This window comes from Triturus cristatus, chromosome 11 (genome assembly GCF_964204655.1).
Source record: "Triturus cristatus chromosome 11, aTriCri1.1, whole genome shotgun sequence".
Lineage (NCBI taxonomy): Eukaryota > Metazoa > Chordata > Amphibia > Caudata > Salamandridae > Triturus > Triturus cristatus.
In genome coordinates, this window is record NC_140594.1 from 155,792,875 (window position 1) to 155,816,916 (window position 24,042).

Here is a 24,042-nt window from a genome sequence, read left to right on the forward strand (position 1 = left end):
GCCTACTCAGGAAACTCAAACCCTTTCTCCCTGCTCATGATCTAAAGGTTGCAGTACAATCATTAGTGATTTCAAAGCTGGACTATGGTAGAGCAACACTTTGCGGCCTGCCTAGAGTGAAGACGGCTCCTCTTAGGGCTTCCCTAAACTCCGCTGCTAGGCTCTTAACTGGCACAAAACAATTCCACCACATCTTTCCAGACTTGAGGGACCTGAATTGGCTTCCATATGAAGGTTGGATACAGTTAAAAATTGCATGTATGGCTCACAAGGCCATCCACTTCAAGACCCCACTGTACCTTGCTCGGAAACTGGAGCTCTGCTGCAGTTCGAAAGCCTCCTGAAGTGCCAGCACCCTTTTGCTAAAAACAAAAATTCAAGAAACAAAGACCTATAACCGAACCTTCTCAGGGATGGCTCCAAGGATCTGGAACTCCCTTCCTCCCGAAGTCAGGGTCAACCCCTCCACGGTCTTCTTAAAAAAAAGAAGTTAAAGGACTCTTGATGAAGAAATGTCTTCCTTAGCATGGCTCCTTCTGGGTCCATACCCGTTGACTCTGGCCCAGCCACCTGGTTCACGAGTTTCTTGGACAATTCTAGATTGTGACCTTGTCGTGCTGTCGATTCTTTTGGGTCTGTTTTTCCCACAGGATAATGTTTGTCAATTAGACTTTGATTTTGTGGCCTTGTTTATTCCGTTTTGTTTTGCTTATAACCTTCGTGATGCATAATCTGTAAAGCGCTCGGATACCCTCGGTGGTCATGTTCGCGCTATATAAAACTTTCAAAATAAATAAATAAATGAGAGGGAATCAGGTGTCACTTCGGCACGTTGATAGTGAACCCCAGCGAATGCAGGAAGCGCGACGTAGCCTGGAGGTGGGAAATAACAGCCTGGGGCAAGACCGTCTTTAACAATCAGTCAGTCATCAAGATAGGGAAAGACTGGAACCCCAGATCTCCGCAGATGGGATGCGACCACTGCCATCACTTTAGTGAACACCCCAGGGGCACTGGTGAGGCCTGTGACTCACCGTGAACCGCAGGGCATGACGATCGTCAGGCAGGATGGGGATATGGAAGTAGGCATCCTGAAGTCCAGCGCTACCATCCAGCCTCCTGGGACCAAGGCTGACAGGACCTGAGCAGGAGTGAGCATCTTGAATTTCTCCTTTTTCAGGAAGTAGCAGGAATAGTAACCTCTGCCTACTTCGGTCCCGGGAACCCGCTCTATAGTTCCCTTGGCCAAGAGAATTGAGACTTCCTTGTGGAGCAAAGCAAGGTGATCCTCCATCAGCCACTTGTATGCTGGAGGCACAGGTTTAGCGGTGGAGATGGGGATGGTGGCATGGTTAGACTTCTGGTTTCCTGACCCACGAGGCTGGGGTGAAGTACGTCCACGGGCCGCAGAGGTTGCTGAACTTGCGGAGCCCTCTGGCCAGGGTAGGGTTGAAAGGAGCAAAAATTGGATGAAGCCCTGGGGGCAGTAGTGAGGCCCAAAGACTTGGCCGTGGACCGCGAGTCTTTGAAGTGCTCAAGGGCAGCATCCGCCTTGACTCCGAAGAGACGGGAGCCATCAAAGGTTATGTCCATGAGGTTGGCCTGGACATCCCTCCAAATAAACTATGTTTTTAGCCAGGTGTGGCAACGTACCACCACCGTTGTGGAAAACGCTCTGCCTAGCGAGTCTGTCATGTCCAAGCCAAATCTGATGGCAAACTTAGCTGCGTCCCTCCCGCCTGATGTAGCTTGGGAGAGTAGAGCCTGGTCCTCCTCCGAGACTCTGGGCAGCACCTGCGCTACTGTATCCAATATGGAATGGGAGTAATGGCCCAAGAGACATGCTGTGTTCACCGACCGCAATGCTAGGCTGGTGGAAGAAAAAGTTTTGTTTCCGAAGTTCTCCAGCCTCTAGGATTCACTGTTGGGGGTGTGGAAGGGAATGCGCCACGAGAAGTGGAAGCTTTGACCACCAAGCTCTGGGGGTTGGGATGGGTGGTGAGGAAAGTTGGGTTGCCCGGTTTGGGGAGATTGCGGCGGGCGATCATCCTATTAACAGTGTCCCCAGAAGGACGTCTGTCAAGGCCTCATTGAAAGGCAGTAGGGGTTCTGAACTTGAGACCTAAGGTTGCAGGACCTCTGTCAAGACATTTGTCTTGACGGCCACTGTAGGAAGCTGCAAGTCAAGGACCTCCGCAGTCCTACGCACCACCATGGCAAAAGATGCTCCCTCCTCCGTAGCCAGGGTAGGAAGGGGAAATCATACCAGTGTCTGGAGAGGTGTCCAGACAACTGGCTTCACCCAATTCCTCGTACCAGTCTAGATCGTGTTGCGAGATTTCTAAGGAATCCTGCTTCCCCATCCAGTCCTTTTCCTCCACTCCTAACCCTTCAGAATAGGGCAGAAAAAACAACAAGGAGCCGAAAGGCTCCGTCGGCGCCGGTCTCAGCGTTGGAGGACGCCTGACTGGCTCTGTGTCGTAAGGAATGAGGATAGGGGAGGTGACGCCGAGGACCACTGCGCCGGCTGCGACGCTGGGGCAGGTCGCTGTGGAGGTGCAACCGGTGTCTGTCTGGTCCAGGGAACAGGTCCACTCCGAGGCCGCGGTGCCGGGATAGGTGCCGCCGGGATGGGAACCAAGGGGACCCCTCCATTTTCTGAGCCTGGGTGGCCCAAAGGCGCGCCAGCAGGGTCAGGAAGCCCAAATATGGCGCACATGCATCATCTTTCAGTTGAGAAGGGGTCGCTCCCGGTCCCAGGAAGGGAGAGAAACGTGGAGCCGACCCGGGCACCCGCTCCGCAGAGCGGGGCCTCGAACGCTGAGGTTCCTCCGCCACGCCATGAGAAAGGTGGGGCGAAGTCGAAGCACGCTTCGACTTCTGTGGTGCCTCTTACCTGATTTGGGCGACTTCGCAGAAGAGGATTTTGATTCACTGGAATGGTGCTCGGACCTTCCTCTCGACCAAGACCGACTAGGCGACCTCCGCTGTGCAGGACACCAGGCAGCAAGAAGCTTTAGGGACCACTTTCTCAAAGCATTTGGCGCCATGGCCCGGCAGTCGGAGCATGACTTGGAGTCGTGGTTGCGCTCCAGACACCAAAGACAGACCAAATGGGGGTCTGTGACCGACATGGCGCGGTGACAGGCGCCGCACGGGCTGAACTCCGAAGTCTTCTTACTCAACATGACTCACCTACACACCAACGAAGTGGACAAAAAGTCGAAAAAAAATGCCAGGGGGCAGCTCTCTTCAACGGATCGGCGCTGATGGGGCGGAAATAAAAGAACTGACTTTAGCGCGCTGGAGTGGCGGTTATATTGACGACACGGACGTCATGACGCCAACAGCGTCATGCAGAGTCGACCGATGCCACCAACCGGCACGCAGGGGAACTGCGGTGAAAATTCTTCCAGATCCAGCCTGACGCCTGGGAGTTCAAAGGTAAGGAATCTGCAGCTAGATGTCTCTATCAGATAGTCATTTTTATAAAGTACAATACTGACAGGACATTCAAGTTGTTAAGTGTTATCTAAAAAAAAAAAAATCAAGGCCTAGATTGGAACCCACTTGTTCAGCAGATGTTTGTGGTAAAAAAAAGGAAAGGCTTGCTGGGGAGGTTTCCAGCCCTACCCACAATGTCAAGGTGGGAAATGCTTACTTTATTCTAAAAGTAGTTACATCCCCAACATGCACCACTGCTCATCATATAGAAAAAGCAATGTTTGCAATAAACCCAGTCTTGTGAATGAACTCCTTGTCAGAGATGTACTGTGAGAGAAATATGTTTTTTATACAGCCTGTTTATCCGGGCCACCTCAGACCAGTGAACATGAACCAGATATGCGTTTTATTGTTTTAACAGCATGGGAGTTGCTGATGTATAAATATGGAAGCTTCTGAAAGCTACTTTCAAGATGGCAGGCTGTGTCACAGCAGCAAACTTAGGATTTGGTTTCAGAAGAATTAATTTAGTAAGGAGGCTAAAACTATTTTATTTCGAAGTTTCCTTTTGTGTCTATTTTACACACTGCTTCCTGGTGTGAGTGGGACAATTAGATTTGCAAAAAACAAATGAAAGTAACACTCAGCTGTCAAATAGCATTCTCACCTTCATTAATTTTGAAATCAGCAGAAGCTTGGGGAAGGTCTCTTCGTTAAGTTCTGCAGCTGCAAGAAAAAAGAACTGGTCAGAGGCAGCTGGGGAGACAGACGATTAAGGCAACAAATCAGCAGCAAAATGAGGCCTATATTCAACCATCCCCTAGTTGAGGCAAGAAGATAGCTGCATTTCATGCTTATGGCCTGATGTACAACAGTTTGCAGTCACAAACCATCGGATTTGCAAAATCACAGGGTTTGCAACCACAAAACAGGGAATCGCAATGTACTAAAGGTATTTCTCAAGTTGGAAGAAAATGTTACTTATCTTTGTTAATGATAGTTCTGGTGGGTACATAAACGTATAATCTTCCAGCATATCCCTCAACTTCTAAATATCCTTTCAGCCGTCAAAAGTTTCCCAGCATTATCAAGTGGTGATATGCGGTTTCAGATGAGATTCCAACTCCTGAGCACGACAACAACAAAGTATACTAGATGCCAATGAGCTGGCATTTGTTTGGCAGATGGCAACTGTAGTGCCGTGTGAGTTTGCAATGATGGAACCCTTGTGACTCCTGATGGACTCCTTAGACCTGTGACGTTAGCGTTAGAGCAGGTTGAAGTGAATGCAGTTTTCGATAACATTCAGAAAAATAAATACATGCTATACTAAGCTCTGTGTGTGGCGTAGTTAGTGGGGAGTACCCCAGCTGGGAATGACGCTACAACTAGCGACGAGACATGGGACCAGTAACCCAAAGTTAGTCAGTGCTCTCCCAGAGAGTTTGCTGTGGTCCAGCAAACTGCTCATGTGCGCCAGGTGTGCCTCCATCGAAGTCCGGAATCAATGTTTGGCGTATGTGGAGTTAAAGTGCAGCCCAAGTCCGTGTAAAGCATCTGAAAGTAACAAAAGCATCACTGAGAAGTCTACATGTCATTGGCCAAGAACCTGCTGGGAAGGCTGTGGAGAGTGACAGGAAATTGCAAGATAACGCTATGAACAGAAGCGCTGCGAGGCAGAGATCAACTAGATATCATACAGCACAAAGACGTCTAACGGCAAAGCGATACCCATACAAGAAACAGTCATCTGCTTACCAGTACGGAGTAAAGGGTCGTCATGCCACAGCCCTGGAGGGAGTGACCCCAGAGGAAGCACCCAGGGTTGTGCTTGCGGAGCTGTCCATACCAGCAGTGGCACACCACCAAATCTGCTGAGTGGGGCTCAGAACAACTCCAGAGAACTCCAAAGTTCAGACATCACAAACGGCGACAGGAATCAAAGTTTGCTTTTCTAATGGAGACCAAGAAAGAGGTCACGTATCCTGTCATCAAAGATGACCTCAAGGATAGAATATCACAAGGCCTCAGAGATGGTTTTCATATACAAGACCAAGCAGCGTTGAAAAGAACACTACTCTCCACATCAGTCAGTTACACCAATGCTTACAATGCTGCCGCATTCTTGAAATCACCACCACCCTTTGATACTACCAAAAGGTTAAATATTGGCGACAGATGGACTGCCAGGATAGAGGCATTTTATGATTTCATTGATGCGATAGAAGAAGCAGATAAAAAGAGGATTATCAAGTACCTTAGGAATCTTGCTGGTGAAGGTGTAAAAGAAGTCAAAGAAAATGCAGCGAGCGGACACAATTACATACAGTCAAATCAAAGCAGCCTTGAATCTCAAGTTCAATCCAGCACAGAATGTAGATTATGAAAGGCAGATTTTCAGTCAAGAACGACAGAAAGCTGGTGAGACCATTGATGAATTTGTTGAAAGACTGGATACGCTTATCAAGTACTGTCAGTTCAATGAATTTAATGATGAGGAAGTCATACGCCTCAGAGTGATTGATGGATGCCAGTCAGATTCATTCAGACGACAAATGCTGAGAGAAACTCAATCTGGAGCGAGTTCTCATGGCTGCTGGAGCGAGTTCTCATGGCTGCTAGAGTGAGTTCTCATGGCTCCTAGCACTGAAGATCGTACAGATCAACAAGCTACTGACATGGAGGCCGGAGGTGAACAGAGTGAGTCAATCAGGAAGGTGAGAAGGAAGGTAAAAGTGCATGGTCGAGAGATGCAGAGTGAATTCATCCCAGAAAAAGAAGTTATGCTTTAGGTGTGGATTTTCGTTACCATACAAAGGTAAATGTCCCGCCGTTGGGCAGATCTGCAAAGGCAAACCATTTTGTAACAGTCTGCAAGGCGAAGGAAAAAGTGCGTCATGGCGCAAAGACAAAATGACTGCCCGAAAGTTCCAGAAGCAATGTTTAACGCACGCCTACAAGGCCAAGCAACCACTTCAGCTGAGGGAATCGACACCAAATGAAGTTGATCGGCATCTAAATCTTCTTGAAACAGTTCTTCAGTATCAATGTCAAGTGAAAGTGAAGAAGATGGTTGAGCCATGTCGATGTTGACCTCAGTCAAACATGCGCATGATGGACTGGCTGCATGTGATGAAAAATACCTGTAAGAAACTGGCTCTATATGTACTGCACCAAAGTGAGGTACAGTGTGTATAGAGTCCAAGAGTCCCCAAAGGTAGGCAGAGGTTAAAGTTAGATAGAACCTTACTCTCTAATAGTGGTAGCTTGGTCGAGCAATAAGGCGGTATCAGAGGACAGTGTTGAGCATTTGATGTACCCACTCAGTCAGCAAATGAATTCACACACTCAAGAACTGAACGCTAGGCCAATTGTGTTTGTATAAAAATATACTGTTTACTTTTAAAACCAAGCAAGCCTGGTACAGGTAAGCATTAAATACTTTTCAGTAATAAGTTACTGGATATAGGACAGTTTGAAAATGCAATAGAAATTGTATTTTGTTTGATTTATAGGGGAGCAGTAGTATGCAACACTAAGCAAATACAGTACATTGAAATGAATTATCTTTTTCAGTTAATTGCAGGTAAGTTACTCTTTAGGTTGGACCAAGTGGCGCCGGAGCAAACAGCGCAGGATCCTGTGGTGCCGAAGCTGCCCAACCGGATCCGGACACAGGACTGCAGTGCCCGAAGACTCGCCCGAGGCCTAAAGAGGCGATCCATGGTAGCAAGAAATGTTTGCACCTGTTCTGGAGTCGCCGACGGACCCGGGTAAGGCGGGTAGGCCGCGGGACTCCCAGGCTCCAAAGGAGCCGCAGGGGCAGAACACCTGTCCCCCTCGTCCGCATCCGAGGACCGACAGTGGGGGGTTGGGGTGGGGGGACGTCAGGGAGCGAACTCGCTTCTTTGACTTCTTTTTGTGTCATCTCTTACCCGAATCCGAGGGCGAAGACTTGGAGCCCGAGGAGCGACGACTGCAGCCCCTCGAGTATTCCCAGGATCGATCTCTGGACCTGGAACAGTACTGGGACGAGTGCCAAACCTCCAGCAGCTTCCGGCGCTGCTCCCTCAAGGCCTTCGTGGCCGTGGCCTGACCGTCCCGGGAGTCGTGGTCGGTCTCCAGTCAGTTGAGGCAAACATCGTGGGGGTCCACCACCGACATATTGCGACGGCAGGCCCCACAAGACTTAAATCCAGGCATCCCTACGTGCACCAAGGAGAAAAGGAGACAAAAAGTCTCAAAAAGGGTAGTCAAAAAGTGACTAAGGTACGTGCTCTAACCGGATCTGCGCTTGCTGGTGCGGAAAAAGAAAGAACTGATCTCAGCGCACATGGGTGATGCCTAAGTAGACTCCGTGAAGTCATCTCGGCGCTTACGACGCCAGCGATGGACACGGAGCCGCACGACGCCACCTACTGATGCGCAGGGGTACTGCTAGCAAAACTTTCCGGATCCAGTCTGATGCCTGGGGATATTCTAAGGTAAGGAATCTATCACTAACGCGTCTCTTTCAGATACTAAATTTAGGGGTGTTACAGGTAGGTAAAGGGCAGGGACCAATGGGTCCCTTCCCTGGGGTGAGTACACCCCCTATTCTGCCACTCTCCAGTGGGAGGGGGCAGGAGCCTGTCCCTGGTTGGCTGAGTCCCCCCATCCTTAAGATGGGGGCGACTCGAGGTTGTGCTTCACCTTGCCTCCCTCACCTGAGGGGTGGAGTTGGCAGAGGTGGGCACACCTTTTCCTCACTTGCATTTCCCACCGGTTCTCCCGCCCAAATTGGGGGGTAGAACCAGAGGGGACCAGTTGCTGAAAGCAGCAAATGGTCTGGAGAGGCTCACAAAGGCAGCATGCCTTTGAAGCTTCCCCTTCGTGAACCCTGCCCATCCTGGGGGAGGAGGCTTGGCACCTCGTCCCATGATGTGCATTGTTTCAGGCCCCCAAGAGCAGCAAGCTCTCGACCCAGGGGTCCAGAAACATGTCTGGTCGTGGCAGCCTTGGCAGCCACTCAGCCAGGTCACTAGTAGTTGGTCGAATTTCTGGGGGCATCTCTAAGATGCCCTCTGTTGTGCATTTTACATTAAATCCCACACTGGCATCCGTGTGGGTTTAATGTGCTGAGAAGTTTGATACCAAACTTCCCAGTCTTCAGTGTAGCCATTATGGTGCTGTGGAGTTCGTAATTACAAACTCCCAGCACCATATACTCTTAATGGTAGCACTGCACTTACAGTGCCCAGGAATAGACTTGGGCACTGTAGGGGTACAGGGCTCATGCACCTGTACCCTCACCACTGGCATAGGGCACCCAGCTAGAGGGGTGACTGATGTATGCCAGGACAGTTGTTTGTGGGCACGGCGCACAGGGATGTGTGCCATGTCGACTCTTCACTTTGTTCTGCACCAAGACACGCAGCCTGCAAAGGCAGGGTGTGAGTGTCAGGGTACAGGACCTCTAACGGTGGCACAACAAGTGCTGCAGCCCTTAGAGGCCTTCTCTGGTCACAGTGCCCTGGGAACCTGTGGTACCATTTACTAGGGGCTGACACGTGGCCAGAGATGCCAACTGGGTTTATTTTGGGGAAAGAACACAGGCCCTGGGACCATGAACTGCAGAGACCCAGGGCACACCAACAAAAAGCGCATCAGTAGCCAGGCAAAAAGTGTGTGGGGGGTTACTGCAACAGAAACACACTTTCCTACAATACCGTTCCAAGCACCATAGTCATTAAAAGTCAATGGTTGTTCAATACCTTTCATTATCGATAGTGGTGAGTCAATAAATACTATGCCTGAGGACAAATATAATGAAATGTCTCCATTGCCTCAAGATATGGCATTGAAAACTAAAATGTATACGAGGACTGAATCAATGCCCCTAAAAAGTCAAGGATAATTGGTAGCAATAATGAAACACAAGAACACAAATGCACAAGCACCCATTTATGTACTTCAATGTACAGCATCAAGCACCTGTTTACTCCGCTTCAGCACAGCTGCTGATATATGACTGATATTTGTAAACTATACCATAAATGCTCATCATAAAATAGTAAGTAAATTCCCTTTGTTGTTTCATGGGTTGAGAAAACTCAAGACTATGAAAGTCCACTTACACATTAAGGAGGATGTATGTCCTATTGCTCACAGAAACAGTCAAACTGCCTTTTGATTACAGGAAGCTGTTGAAAAAGTTATGCACTTACTCAAACATGATATCATTGAGCTTTCCACTGGTCGGACCAAAAAGGACAGTGAAGGAGCTGTATGCATCTGCGTTGTTATGCGTCAAGCGAACAAGAAAATTGAAAAAGAACGACATCCAGGTCCGCACATTGCTGACATAAGGTAATTCAATGGTGCAAAACTATTCTCTCGCCTTGATCTGACTAAAAGACATCATCAGTTGGAACTTAAGGAGGATTGTAGGTACATTTCCACCTTTTTCTAAACATATTGGAATGTTTTGTCCCAAAAGACAAGTTTCAGGTTGTCATCAGCTGCCGAGCTGTTTCAAGATGTCATTCAACATACACAGCCGGTCATGAATGCTTTCAATTATAGTGATGACATATTGGTTTTTGGAGCTACACTGAAGGAGCACAATAAAGCTCTCACGCAAATGTGTTTGCTCGTTGACGCAGGCTTAACTTTGAATGCTGAGAAATGTGAGTTCCATAAGAGGAAGTAAAAATATTTTGGTCATATCTTTTCTGATGGGGTTATGACACCTGATTCAGCTAAAGTGCAAACGTCAACTGCCAGTCCCCCACAAGAGGTTTCTATGTTACATTCATTTCTTGGCATGGCCAGCTCTTGCTCTAGATACATACAAGACTTTGCCTCTGTCAGTGCGCCATTAAGAGACTTGACAAAAAAATAATACTTCTTTTCAATGGTCATATGAATGCGAGCAAAGCTTCCAGAAAATCAAACAAGCTATCGTACGAGTTACTTACCTTCGGTAACAATGTATCTGGTAGAGACGATTCTAGCCGCAGATTCCTTCACGTAGAATAGATACCCTATCAATACCCCCTGGAAAGGAGGGTCTGCGAAAGGACCCCACCAGCCAATGCAGAACAGAGAGCCCCACAGGGGACCAGATGTACGAGTTACTTACCTTCGGTAACGATGTATCTGGTAGAGACGATTCTAGTTGCAGATTCCTTCACGTAGAATTATCCCCAGGCGTGAGACTGGATCCGGAAACTTTTTGCCACAGCATCCCTACGCGCCGGGGGCGGGGCGACATCACGCGACTCCGCCCAGGTGTCGTCCGCGTACGTGACATCAGCGAGGTCACATAAGACCCGCCCCGGCATGCCTACGTCAGTTTTCTTTGGAGAACCTTTCCGCACCACAATGCGGGATCACCAGATAAACTGTGGAAGCATGGGAACAGTGTGCGAAGAGCAGGAAAATTGGAAAGAAACGGTGACTAACAACACCACCAGAGTACTGCAAACACCGCAGAACCCAAGGGCAGGGAAAGAAGAAAGAAGAAAAACAACAAGCAGAAACCTGCGCAGTCACCCTGCCAGCACATAGACAACCTCCCATCCCTGTGCGCTAGATGCAAGAGAATGCGTAAAAAGTCATGCCTCATGTGGAAACACCCGCTCCCCCCATCCTGAGCAAGGAATGGGACCAGTCCCAAGACAGACAGGGACAACAAACCTCCAAGCCACCCCAACCGAGAGGGCAACCACCCACGAGAGACAAGGGCAAGACAAGCCCAGATGACCCTAAATCAGAGGATAGCAATGGAAGGAAGGGAAGGGAGGGAGGACAGGGATGGAAAGCAATCCCCCCCAAACCTGGAGTAGCCAGAGCAGTAGGGCACCGAAGCACCAGAACCCCATCCTCCAAAGGACCAAAGGAGGAATGAACCACCCCCAGACGGAGCCACCCGTCAAGAACAAGGAAGGCACTCACAGCAGACACAGCCCCCCACTGGGTGGCGAGTACCGAAGACCAACCAAAGGGTCCTCGCAGAATAGGGGAGGAAGGGCGGGCTGTGAAGGAATCTGCGGCTAGAATTGTCTCTACCAGATACATCGTTACCGAAGGTAAGTAACTCGTATTTCTGATAGAGATTACTAGCCGCAGATTCCTTCACGTAGAATAGATACCCTAGCAATACCCCCCTGGGAAGGAGGGTCTGCAAAGGACCCCACCAGCCAATGCAGAACAGAGGGCCCACGGGGGACCAGATCTGCGGACCAGGTAGAACCTCGCCCCTGCCAGGCCAAGGGAACCCCCACAAGCAGGACTCCCCGACCCCAAGGGGATGTAGGAGGAAAAGAAGGCTGAAGAGGCTCGTACACTCACAGCAGAGGAAGCAAGGGCAAGGACTGAGAGGCCGAAGCACCCCACTCCCCCACAAGGCAATACAGCTTCCGCCCAATGCCAAGACGGAAAAGCAGAAGAAGAAGAAGCCTAGAGGACCCAAGGAAACCAGGGGAAGAAGGCGAACCCACTCCAGATGGAGAGCAGCCTGCCAGCCAGCCAGAACAGCGCAGGCAGTCAAGCTAGAAGCAAGAAGAACAGCCCGAGGAAGGCGACGCCCGGTAAGGTAGACAGGAGCCTCCCAGACCGCAGGACAGGAGCAGGGAGAGAAGATGCCCGGGCAACCACTACAAGTGGCCGCGCACACGACCACAGGAAGCAAAAGCAACCTACTTAAACACCATGGAGAACAGGCACCCGAAGGCGGCCAGAACCCTATAGCAGAGCGCAAGCTATATGACAGCTACCACTACCCCACATAGAGTACGTTAAGTCCCAAGATATGGGAACCCTCTTTGGAAGAACTTCCGCAGCAGAGGAAAAAACAAAAGAGCCACAGGGAAAAAAACACCCCCGCTGAAGGCTTGACAAGCAGCCCAAGCCAAGCATCCTAGGACCGGTTTCGGGGTTTCACCCCTCTTCAGCCAGGATAGCTTGATTCCAGTGGCATGGAGAGCATGGGACTCACGTCTCAGCAGACCCGTCCCACTCGGGGTGACAAATGCAAAAACATACATACATTATACATTCACCCCAGTACGTGCTCTCCATGCCGCTGGAATCAAGCTATCCTGGCTGAGGAGGGGTGAAACCCCGAAACCGGTCCTAGGATGCTTGTTTCCAGTCCAGGGAGGACCTGGCTTGGCAGTTCGGGCTGGATTGTTCCCATGAGGCACAGGGTCAAGTCTGATTTGCATATGGCTGGGTTCAAACTGGAATGGCATGGTGAGCAAAAACACGATGGATATAGGCCCAGATCTCGGTACTGGGGTGAATGTATGATATTGTTCTGCATTCTGTCCATCAACTGTTGTTTTTGCAATACCTTGCTGGGCCACAGATAAAAACAAACAATTTGGCTTGTAAGAGGGTTTGTGTTTAACACTCCACACCAATCCACAAATTAGTCCCAACTCCTTGTGTAAACTGACATTTAAGAGGAGCACCTGGTTGCCAGGATGACATCCATAACCTCACTAGGCAGATCAAACGTAATCAACTGCTGCCACTCAATCTCTGCGCATAAAGGTGTAGATTGCAAATGTTCGGGTGCAGACCTTGCACTGTTGCTGAAACAGAAGATCCTCGTGAAGCGGTAGCCTACTTGGAGGACAGATGTTCATGCCCAGAAGAACAAGTTACTTCCCTTTAGTAACGCTCTTTCTGATGGATACCCTATCTAACCACAGATCCCTCACATGTAAAACATCCACAGGCACCATACTGATTTGACAGTTTTTTCAGCATAGACGCACAAGTTACTACTTGTGTAACGATATATCTGTAAGAGACATTAGTTAGTGATCGATTCCATACCTTCGAATATCCCCAGGCGTCAGACTGGATCCGGAAAGTTTTCGTCAGCAGTACCCCTGCGCGTCGGAAGGTGGCGTCGTGCGGCTCCGCGTCCGTCGCTGGCGTCTTAAGCGCCAACATGACGTCACGGAGACTACTTAGGTGCCACCCATGCGCGCTGATGTCAGTTTTGTACACAACTTTCCGCGCCAGGAACGCAGAGCCATGCAAGAAACTGACCACTGGTGCCATGAAACTAGGGCCCTGAAAAGGATGACCTTAACCCTAGAAATCAGTTTGCAGAACAGGGAGGATGGGTGGGGCGGTAAGGAATCTATGACTAACTAATGTCTTACAGGTATATCGTTACGCAAGTAGTAACTTGTGCATCTGAAAGAGACACGTTAGTGATAAGATTCCTTTCCTTAGAATAGAAACCCCAGCAATACCTACCCTGGAGGTGGGCCTGCGAACCAAAATCACACCAGAAAGTCCTGGAGAACCAAACGGCCAAAGAAGCAGTCTCTCTGGACTTGGCTGCCTAGGCAGTAGTGCTTGGTAAAAGTGTGCAGCGAGACCCACGTAGCTGCCTGACAGATGTCCTGCAAGGGAACACCGCATCCCAAAGCAGTAGTGGCTGCCGTTGCCCTGGTAGAATGGGCACGCAGCCCCACAGGAGGCTCCTTCTTAGCCAACGAGTAACAGGCTTTGATGCAGAGAACGACCCACCGAGAGATGAACCGTTTGTGCATGGCCCGACCTCTTTTGGTGCCCATGTAGCCAACAAAAAGTTGGTCATCCACCCGGAACTGTTGTGTGCGCTTCAGATAGAACGAGAGCGCACGTTTTGGGTCCAGACGATGGAGCCTCTCTTCTTCTTTTGAAGGATGTGGAGGATGAAAGAAGGTGGGCAAAGGGATGGTCTGCCCGATGTGGAAGGACGTGACAACCATTGGCAAGAAAGAAGGATGAGTCCTTAAAACCACTTTGTCCAGATGAACAGAGAGAAAAGGAGGTTTAGAAGAAAGAGGCTGGAGCTCACTCACTCTTCTGGCAGAGGAGATAGCTACCAGGAAAGCCATCTTTAGAGTGAGAAGACGTAAAGGACAGTTATGAAGTGGCTCAAAGGGAGCACACATCAGATAAGTCAAGACAAGATTTAAGTCCCATTGAGGCATTATGAAGGGCATGGGCGGAAACGTGTGTGTAGTGCCTTTTCAGGAAGCAATTAACAATTAGGGACTTCAAAAGAGAAGGCTGATCTGGAAGCCGTAGAAAGGCAGAATTGGCCGAGAGATAACCTTTGATAGTGCCCAGAGCAGAGCCCTGCTGGGCCAAAGAGAGAAGGAACAGAAGGACCTCGGAAAGAGGGGCAGCATGGGGATCCACAACCTTTGCTGTGCACCATGCCACTAACTTGTTCCACCTGCAGGCGTATACCGTCTTAGTGGAGGGACGCCTGGCTGCCAGAATAATGTCACAGACTTCGGAAGGAAGGTCAAAAGCTGTCAACTGTCGCTGCTCAATCTCCAAGCATGAAGGTGGAGGCTGGGCAGGTTCGGGTGGAGGACCGCCCCTGTTGCTGCAACAGAAGATCCTCCCGAAGAGGCAGTCGGATCGGGGGAGCGATCGCCATGCTGAGTAGCTCGGGATACCAGTATCTTCGTGCCCAATCCGGAGCCACAAGGATGACTTGGGCCCGGTCGCGCCGAATCTTCTTCAGCACTCTGGGCAGAAGTGGTATAGGCGAAAAGGCGTACAACAGACCGCAGCTCCACTCGTGACTGAAAGCGTCGCCGAGTGAGTGCCGCCTTGGAAATTCCAAAACGCAGAATTGATGACATTGCGCGTTTTCTTCGGTGGCAAATAGATCTAACCAAGGCTCTCCCCACTGCAGAAAGAGACCTTGCGCCACCTGCGAGTGAAGACGCCATTCGTGATCCATCATGCACCGGCGGCTGAGTTCATCCGCTCTAGCGTTCAGAGAACCTGCCAGGTGTTGAACCACCAAGGTAATGCCTTGATGTTCCAGCCATGTTTGTTGCAATACCACATGGTGGTGGTGTTATCCGTGAACACCTGCACTACACTTCCCCGAAGCTCCAAAAGGTTGATATGGAGCTGGGACTCCGCCGGAGACCAGAGGCCCCTGATCTTCGCCCCTCCCATGTGGCCACCCCATCACAGGAGGGACGCATCCGTCACCACTGTGTGCTCCATTTGGGGAAGGGAGAGGAATCTGCCCTGGACCCAATTGAGATTCGTGAGCCACCACTGCAAGTCATGTGTAGTGCCCTCTAAGATCTGGACGTGATCGGACAGGTTGCCCTGATGCTGCGCCCACTGGAACTTCAGGTCCCACTGCAGAGCCCGCATATGCCATCTGTCATGTTGCACTAGAAGAATGCAGGAGGCCATGAGGCCCAGGAGCCGGAGGGTCATCTTGACTGAAACCCGGGATAGAGGCTGAAAGATCGGAATCATAGCCTGAATATCCCGGACTCGCTGCTCGGGAGGATAAACCCGAAACTGCGTCGAATTCAGAACCGTTCTGATGAAGGGGACCTTCTGTGAGGCACTCAGGTGCGACTTCGGCACGTTGATGGAGAACCCCAGCAATTGTAGGAGGTCGGCTGTAGTCTGGAGGTGGGAGACAACTGCCTGGAGCTAGCTCACCTTACACAAACAGAGGGACATGACTTCCTGCTGGAGAAGCGCAAAATGATCCCCCTAACAAGTGGTGGAACTGAGGTGGCATGGCTGGAGGGGCAGTCTCGAAGGGGAGGGAGTAGCCCCTTCGCACGATTTGCAGCACCCACCTGTCCGAGGTAACGGAATGCCAGTGGGGAAGGCGATGGCGAATCCTGCCGCCCACCGGCTTGTGGTGTGCCCCAAAGCTCGGACTAGGAAGGCTTTGAGCCGGATGCTGCGGGAGCGGAGGTGGACAGACCAGCATGCTGCGGGCACCACGTCGCGCTGAGGTTGGTTCTGCGAAGGCTTCTGACTGAACGAACGTGTCGGGCGTCCCTTCCGTGGCCACGAAAGGAATGAAAAGCAGATGTGGCCGGGTGCGTGGTGGGGAGATCCAAGAACTTGGCCATAGCCCGGGAGTCCTTAAAACGCTCCAGCGCACTATCTGCCTTATCGCCAAACAGGTACCATCAAAGGGCTTGTCCATAAGAGAACTTTGTCCATCCCCTGAAAAACCAGTGGACCGCAACCAGGCGTGACGACGGAGGGCCACAGTTGTGGAAATTGTCCTACCCAGTGAGTCCGCGGTGTCCAGTCCACACCTGATGGCAAACTTTGCTGCATCTTTCCCCTCAGCAACAGCTTGGGAAAGCACTATCCGAACCTCCTCCGGACACTGAGGCAACACCTGCGCAACCGTGTCCCACACAGCGTGGGGATAGCGGCCCAAGAGGCATGCGGTGTTCACCGACCGCAGCCCTAAGCTGGCAGATGAAAACAGTTTCTTGCCGAACTGTTCCAGCTTCTTGGATTCCTTATCCGGCGGAGCGGTAGGGAATGCGCTTTGGGAATGGAGGCTTGGATGACCAGGCGCTCCGGGGTTGGGTGGGTGGACAGAAAAGCAGGGTCACCCGGGGCCAGGCGATGGCGCCGGGCCACATTCTTATCCACGGGAACCCCCGAGGCCGGTCTAGACCAGGTGCCCATCAAGACTTCAGTTAATGCCTCATTGAATGGAAGCAGGGGCTCCGAAGAGGTTGTCACCAGCTGAAGTACTTCAGTGAGGAGATTAGTCTTGAGGGTCACTGTAGGCAGGTCAAGGTCAAGGGCCTCATGTGCTCTACGGAGCACCATAGTGTATGTGGTGCCCTCCTCCATAGCCACAGCCAGAGGAGAAAGAAAACCAGAGTCAGAGGAGAGATCAAGACCACCGGCATCTTCTAGCTCTTCTGTCTATTCCTCTTCTGACCCGCACTGCCGTGCGAGAGGGTCCTCAGACCCCTCCCAGTAGTCCCCCACCTCCACTGCCCGTGGAACAGCCTGCGGTGGTGGGCGGGACAGGGGAATACAAATGGTCGAATGGCGCCGGTCCGGCTCCGTGTCCCAACCAGGAGTAACATTTTCTGGGAACCCAGTCAAGGGCGGCGGTGGAACTAATGGAACCCACTGCGGCACCGGGATCGGAGCCGTGGGCGGCGCCAGGGCCGGAGCCGCCGGCGGAGGTCCCTGCGGTGCCGGAGCCGCCATCGCCAGCGGAGCCGGCATCAAGGGAGGGCCCTCAACTGGGACCACGGGGCCTTAAGGCGCACCTGCGGGAGCCCGAGGCCTGAAGAGGCGGTCCATGGCTGCAAGAAAATCTTGCAACTCGGCAGGAGTCGCCGACTGTCCCGGATAAGGTGGGCAGGCCGTGGTCACAGGCTCCAAAGGAGCCGTGGGGGTGGTACCCCCGGCCTCCTCGTCCGCAGACCGACGAGGGGACGTCGGAGAGCGGAAAGGGCTTCTTCGACGACTTCTTATGACGTTCCTTACCCGAATCCGAGTGGGACGACTTCGACCCCGGGAAGCGATGGCTTCGCGACTGATTCCTCGAGCGACCCCTGGACCTCGAACAGCGCGGAGACGACTGCCGGGCCTCCAGTAGCTTACGGGACCGCTCCCGCAAAGCCTTCGGAGCCATGGCCAGACAGTCGGAACATGACCGGGAGTCATGGTCGTGCTCCAGACAGTAGAGACAGACGCCATGGGGGTCGGCCACCGACATCGTACGACGACAGGCCCCGCAGGATTTAAAACCAGGCATCCCTATGTGGCACCAGGAGTCAAAGACTCAAAAATGGAAGACAAAAAGTCTCAAAAGTTTAGTCAAAAAGTGACTAGGGTACGTGCTCTAATCGGATCTGAGCTTGCTGGCGCGGAAGAAAGAAAGAACTGACGTCAGCGCGCATGGGTGGCACCTAAGTAGTCTCTATGACGCCATCTCGGCGCTTACGACGCCAGCGACGGATGCGGAGCCGCACGATGCCACCTTCCAACGCGCAAGGGTACTGCTGACGAAAACTTTCCGGATCCAGTCTGATGCCTGGGGATATTCTAAGGTAAGGAATCTATCACTAACGTGTCTCTTTCAGATTGTGCATGTCAGTAGGTGGTGTCATGTAGCGCCGCGCCAACTCTATCCTTCCCTGTAAGTGACAGTTCGAGGTTAATGCAAGTGCCACCTATGCACTCTGATGTCAGATTCTTTCTGAACACTGCCAGCATCCTAGGATGTGGAGCCCCCCCAAAAAAATACATTTGTTCACACCAGTGTGCAGCTCTCTAAATTTGGACTTATTTGATGGAAAAGTGTCCATTCCACAGAATGAGGAAGCAGGCATTGAAGAATCTGTGGATATAATTGGGATTCTCCACAACAAAAGGGCGACAACGATTCCACTGTTTGAATCTGAATATGGTAGTAAGGCGGAACAACACACAATGATTATTTATGTACTGCTGTTCGGGGAAGATATTTGCTCGGTCACATTACAAATTTCCTCTCCCTCCCCTCTTTGGCTATTTATAGATAGTGTTACCAAAGGTGAATAACTTGTTCTTCTGATGAATACTTCTAACTGCAGATTCCTCACCTGAAGAGGAGATAAAGAAGTGATTCCCCTGCAGGACGGAATGACCAAAGTGTCCGTCCTGTCACACGTGGCAGTCAAGGCAGCAGTGCTTTGTGAACGTGTGCACCGATGCCCAGTTAGAAGCTTGAGAAATATCCAGAACAGGAACTCTGCATGCAGGTGCAGTGGTAGCAACCTTGACTCTGACCACCTCAGTGGGCTACATGCGTGCCAGTGCATGGAAGATCTTAATACAGAGGACTGTCCACCTGGATAAGGTTGTCTTCTGCACTGCCTTGGCTTTCTTTGCCCCTGCCCACCCCACAAAATGCTGAATGCCTACCAGACGGTGTTCGGGGAGGTAAATTTAAACATTCAGTGCTCTTTTCAGGTCCAAACGATGGAGTCTCTCATCCTCTTTAGAGAGGAGAGGTTGGGCAAATAAAGTTAGGAGTGTAATGGATTGTGACATGAAAAGGAGTAACCCCTGAAGCAGAAAGGATACTCTAGTGCTCAGCACCAATTTGTCACGAAAGAAAGTAGTGTAGGGAAGCTGGAATGACAAGCTGAAGCGATTGCTGTGAGAAATACCATTTTCATAGTTAGGAGACATAACGGATAACTGTGGAATGATTCAAACTGGGAACACAAAAGAAAAGTAAGGGCCAAATTAATGTCCCACTGAGATCACGAAAGGCTGAAAAGTGTGAACGAAACATTACAAAAAAAATATCACGTGATTTGTACTAAGTTGGTGGGTCCGGTAAATGTAAAAAGGCCTAAAGGTCTGTCAGCTAACCTTTAACAGTGCCCATTGCAAGTCCTTGCTGGGCCAAAGACAGATCCAACAGTAACACAGCCAAATGTGTGGTATGCAGCGGGTGTGGGTTACAGATGCCACACCGAGCCACAAACTAGTCCCATCATACAGGGTAAACAGATTTTGTACACAGGATTCCTGGCTGCCAGGATTACAGCCACTACTTTGGAAGGGAGATCGATTGCAGTCAACTGCCGGCGCTCAATCTCCACAAATGGAGGTGTAGATTGGGCAGGCCCCGGTGCAGGGCCCTGCCACTGCAACAGGACATCCTACTGAAATGAAAGCCTGATCGGATGACATGCTCATGTCCAGATGTTTTGGGTACCACACTCTACTGGCCCAATCTGGAGCCACTAGCATGACTTGGGCCCAGTCATTCCTGATCTTCTTGTTCACTATCAGGGAGATGCCATGATGCTCAATCCAGCTTCCGAGGCACAGTGCCTCTTTGCAAAGGACTCCACTCTACTCTGAAGCGGTATCACATGGCAGCAGTTTTGTTTGGGAGACTTTGCACTATTTTTCCCTTGATGGTTGGCAGGAAACCCTTCAATGCCAGGCGAATGGCTCACAGCTCCAACAGATGTATGTGGAGCCTGGATTTCACCAGAGGTCAGCGTGCTCTAAGTCTCCCATATGACTTCTGCAGCCCAGCAGGGACACTTCTGTCACCATCGTCAGCTCTGAGTCGGGAAGTAAAAGGAGTCTGTTGCTGGTCTGGTTGCAGTTGAACAGCCACCACTGAAGATCTTGCACAGTTTCCTCTGAAACCTACAAGACACCACACAAGTTTTCTTGGTGCAGGGTTCACCAATAATTCAGATACCACTGCAGAAGCTGCATATGCCACCTGGAGAAATGGACAAACAGGATGCATGAGGCAAGCACAAAGCTGCTGTCACTGATCCAGGACTAAGGCTGAAACACAGGAATCAAAGTGCAAATGTTCTGAACTCGTTGCAATGGAAGAAAGGCCCAGAACAGAACCTTGCCCAGAGGAGCTCCTATAAAGGTAAGTGCCTGTAGTCAGGTGGGACTTCAGCTCAATGATCAAGAACCCTAAATATTTCAGAAGGTTCGCCCGTTTTCTGGAGGTGATCTATGACCGACTTCAACAGCCAGTCCTCAAGGTAGGGGAAAACAGGTATTCCCAGCCATCATCAATTTTCTGAACACCTGAAGGGCACTGGAAAGGCCAAAGGTTAGCATAGCAAACTGAAAATGTTCCTGGCCCACAGGTAACGACTGTGGAACTGCAGGACGGGCACATGAAGTACATGTCCTGCAGGTCTAGATAGCAATCCAGAAATACGGATCTAGAGCAGACAGAACTTAGGTTAGTGTGAGCATTTTGAATTTGTCCTACCGCAGGAAGGTATTCAGAGGTCAAATATATAAATTAGGACGAAGGCCTCAGTCATACTTCAGCACCAGAAAATATCAGCAGTAACTACTCTTCCCCACTTCCAAGACAGGCACCTTCTCATTGGCCCATTTGGACAGTAAGTCCTGCAACTCTTGTAGCAAAATGGAGAGGTTGTCTGAAAGCCATTTTGATGAGAGAGGACGTTGTGGTGGGTCGGAGAGACACAGAAGGGCATAACCTTGCTGGATGATCTGGAGTATCCATCTCTAGGATGAGATGTACTGCCACCCTGGAAGAAAATGCCTGATTTTGCCTCCCTCAGGGCAGCGGTGTGCCCCTGTGGGCAAACTAAAGAGGCTTGGAAGATATGGGGAACCTGACAAGCAGGGGAGGAAATGCCCAAGAAATGCACTGCGGCTCTGTTTTCCTTAAAGTGTACAAGAGCGGAGTCAGCCGTCTTGGCAAATAGGCAGAGACTCTCAAAAGGCATATTCATAAGGGATGTCTGCACATCTCTAAGAATCCCAGAAGAGCGCATTTACGCATTTCGGCAGAACACTACACTTGTGCACACTGAGTGCCCCAAGCAATCTGCAGTATCAATGCCAGCCTTAATAACATACTTCGTGAAAACAAGGAAGGCTTGGGTCCTGTACTCCCCAGACTGGACCACCCAAATATTGAAATCACAGAAAGGTGACAAGGGTGGTTTATTTTAAATATTCGGGATACACCTGAGACCACTAATTCTGAGGTTTTTGAGCATTTATTCTGCTTAGTTTTGATAATTCAATACTAAGCAGAATAAATGCTCAAAACCTCAGAATTAGTGGTCTCAGGTTTATCGCGAATATTTAAAATAAACCTCCCTTGACACCTTTCTGTGATTTGATTAATAACATACTTGGCAGCATGCTAGTCATCCTTAATGGTTTGGCAAAGGAGGTCCGAAACTCCCCTGGGACCGCAGGCAAGACCTTGTTGGACATATTCTAGAGGGCATGAATACAACAGCCTAACAAACAGACCTCAATGCCAAGCTAACCGAAAAGAACATTTGCTTCCCGAATGCCCCGTTCCTTTTCCACTCCATCAGAAGGAGTGATAGGGAACACGTTAGGATTTATTTTGTTATTGGCAGCCTGGACCACCAAACTCTCAGGAGTCGGGTACTGCATAAAAACATCTGGGTCTCTAGGAGCTGGTCTATGGCATTTGGCCACTTGCCTGTTCACTGATGGAAAGAGCAAGCCTTTATCTAAGTGTCCATAAGGGTGTCCATCAGGGCTTCATGAAATTGAAGCAAGGTCTCAGATAAGACAGACCCAGGGTGCAAAATTTCAGTAAGGAAATTTGTCTTGCCGTCAGCAGAGAGCAGCTCTAGATCAAGGACCTCAGCCATACATCTAATTACTACAGCAAATGAAGCACTCTTCTCTTTTGGAGATCCAAGTCAGAATGTACAGGAACCGGGTGCATTGAGTTGGAGTCATAGCATGACTTCGGGCAGGGTCGAGGCTGAGTCGTTTTGGAGTTGGACACCAGAGTTGGCAGGGGCTCAATGGAGTAAATGAAGAAGGAACTGGCACAGGTCTTGGAGCCAGAGTAGAAATTCGCATCAGTGTCAGCACAGAAACTGAGACGGGTTTGAGGGGCTCAAATTGCATTGAGAGCAGAGCCACTAGTGCAAACCTAACTGGATGCCCTGCAGATCCCTGGGGCCCAAAACCATGCCAGAGGGAGACAGAAGAGTGCCAAAAATACACAGCATCGTCCCCTTCAAGGCCACAACCTGCTCAGGCATTGCGGATGGCCTGGGAAATTGTGGAATCATCTCCTCAATCGGGGATAGGGAGCAAGATTGATTAGCACCTTGCCGCCCTCCCACTTTGGACAGAGAATAGCGGGATGGGTTTTAGTCCTACTTCAACTTCTTTCTTATCCTTCTTGTTCAACATGGACTTAGACTGCTTGAGTGCCCATTCATTGCAAATCTTGGAGTTGTGCGCCGATCCCAAATATCAGAGGAAGACCTGGTGCGGATCCGTCCCTAACATTGATTTCCGACAGTCATGGCGCGGTATGAACTCTGTAGTCTCTAGTAGGCACATTGTTCCTTCGCACACTGGAAAAGAGAATTTGAAAGGATTTGTCAGACCATGAACAAGAAAGTGGAGCCTCGGTTCCACGATCAAAACCAGCGGGGAAAAAAGGAACGGATGTTGGAGCGCTGGTGTGGCACTTGTATGTAGCTCTCCTCTGACACTTCAGTGACAGAATGGGGCAAACGCAGAGATACGCAACACCACCTAGTGGCCCACAGGAGCACTGCTGTGACAACTTCTGGATTCTGCCTGGCACCTTGGAAATATTCTAAAGGAGAGGAATCTGCAATTAGAAGTATCCAATTAGAAGTGACCATCAGAGCTGCAGAACCATAATCTGAGCTGCAGTTGGACACGTCAAAATCATAGCCTGAATATCTGCAATGCTCTGAGGGGGAGGGAAGTTAGCCTCTGACAGGAGTACGATGATGCTTCTGGACCCTGATGGTAAAGTTCTGGGCTGCAAAGGAGAGTTATCGTTTGCTGGGTATGTTCCTGGACTAGTGTCCAGGAATTACTGGTTTGAAAAATTCCACAGACCCACCACATGGGGAGGTACTGCTTTGGTATCTATTAACAAGGTGAGGTATCTACAGTTAGAAGTCTATCAGAAGAACAAGTAACTTTCCTTTGGTAACATCTTTTTTGATAGAGATTCGATCTAACCGCACATTCCTCACTAGCCCACCCTCCTTCTCGTTCTGCAAAGTGGACTCAGTTAGTCCATTAGTAAGGTCTATAGAGTCTGCACACTGCCATATTTTGATTTCTATGGCTCCGCGCCCAGCAGCTTGAATGAAGATCAGTAAGAAACTGCCAAGTGCAGAGGTGCCACATACATATAGGGGCCACAACAGCACCTCCAGAGTGGAATGGATTGAAAACAGAGGCCAACGACACCACCTACTGACGTTCGAG

General features: G+C 50.3%; 1 protein-coding gene across 2 annotated transcripts in view; it reads right to left on the bottom strand.

Annotated features, from left to right (window-relative positions):
* KNTC1 (kinetochore associated 1) overlaps positions 1-24,042 on the bottom strand; it is a 1,031,844-nt gene that overhangs the window by 453,449 nt on the left and 554,353 nt on the right. For both annotated transcript variants that reach the window (XM_085636469.1, XM_085636468.1), the window contains exon 47: positions 4,112-4,170. In XM_085636469.1, the coding sequence (XP_085492595.1) occupies positions 4,112-4,170 (59 nt within the window). The remainder of the gene's footprint in view (positions 1-4,111; positions 4,171-24,042) is intronic.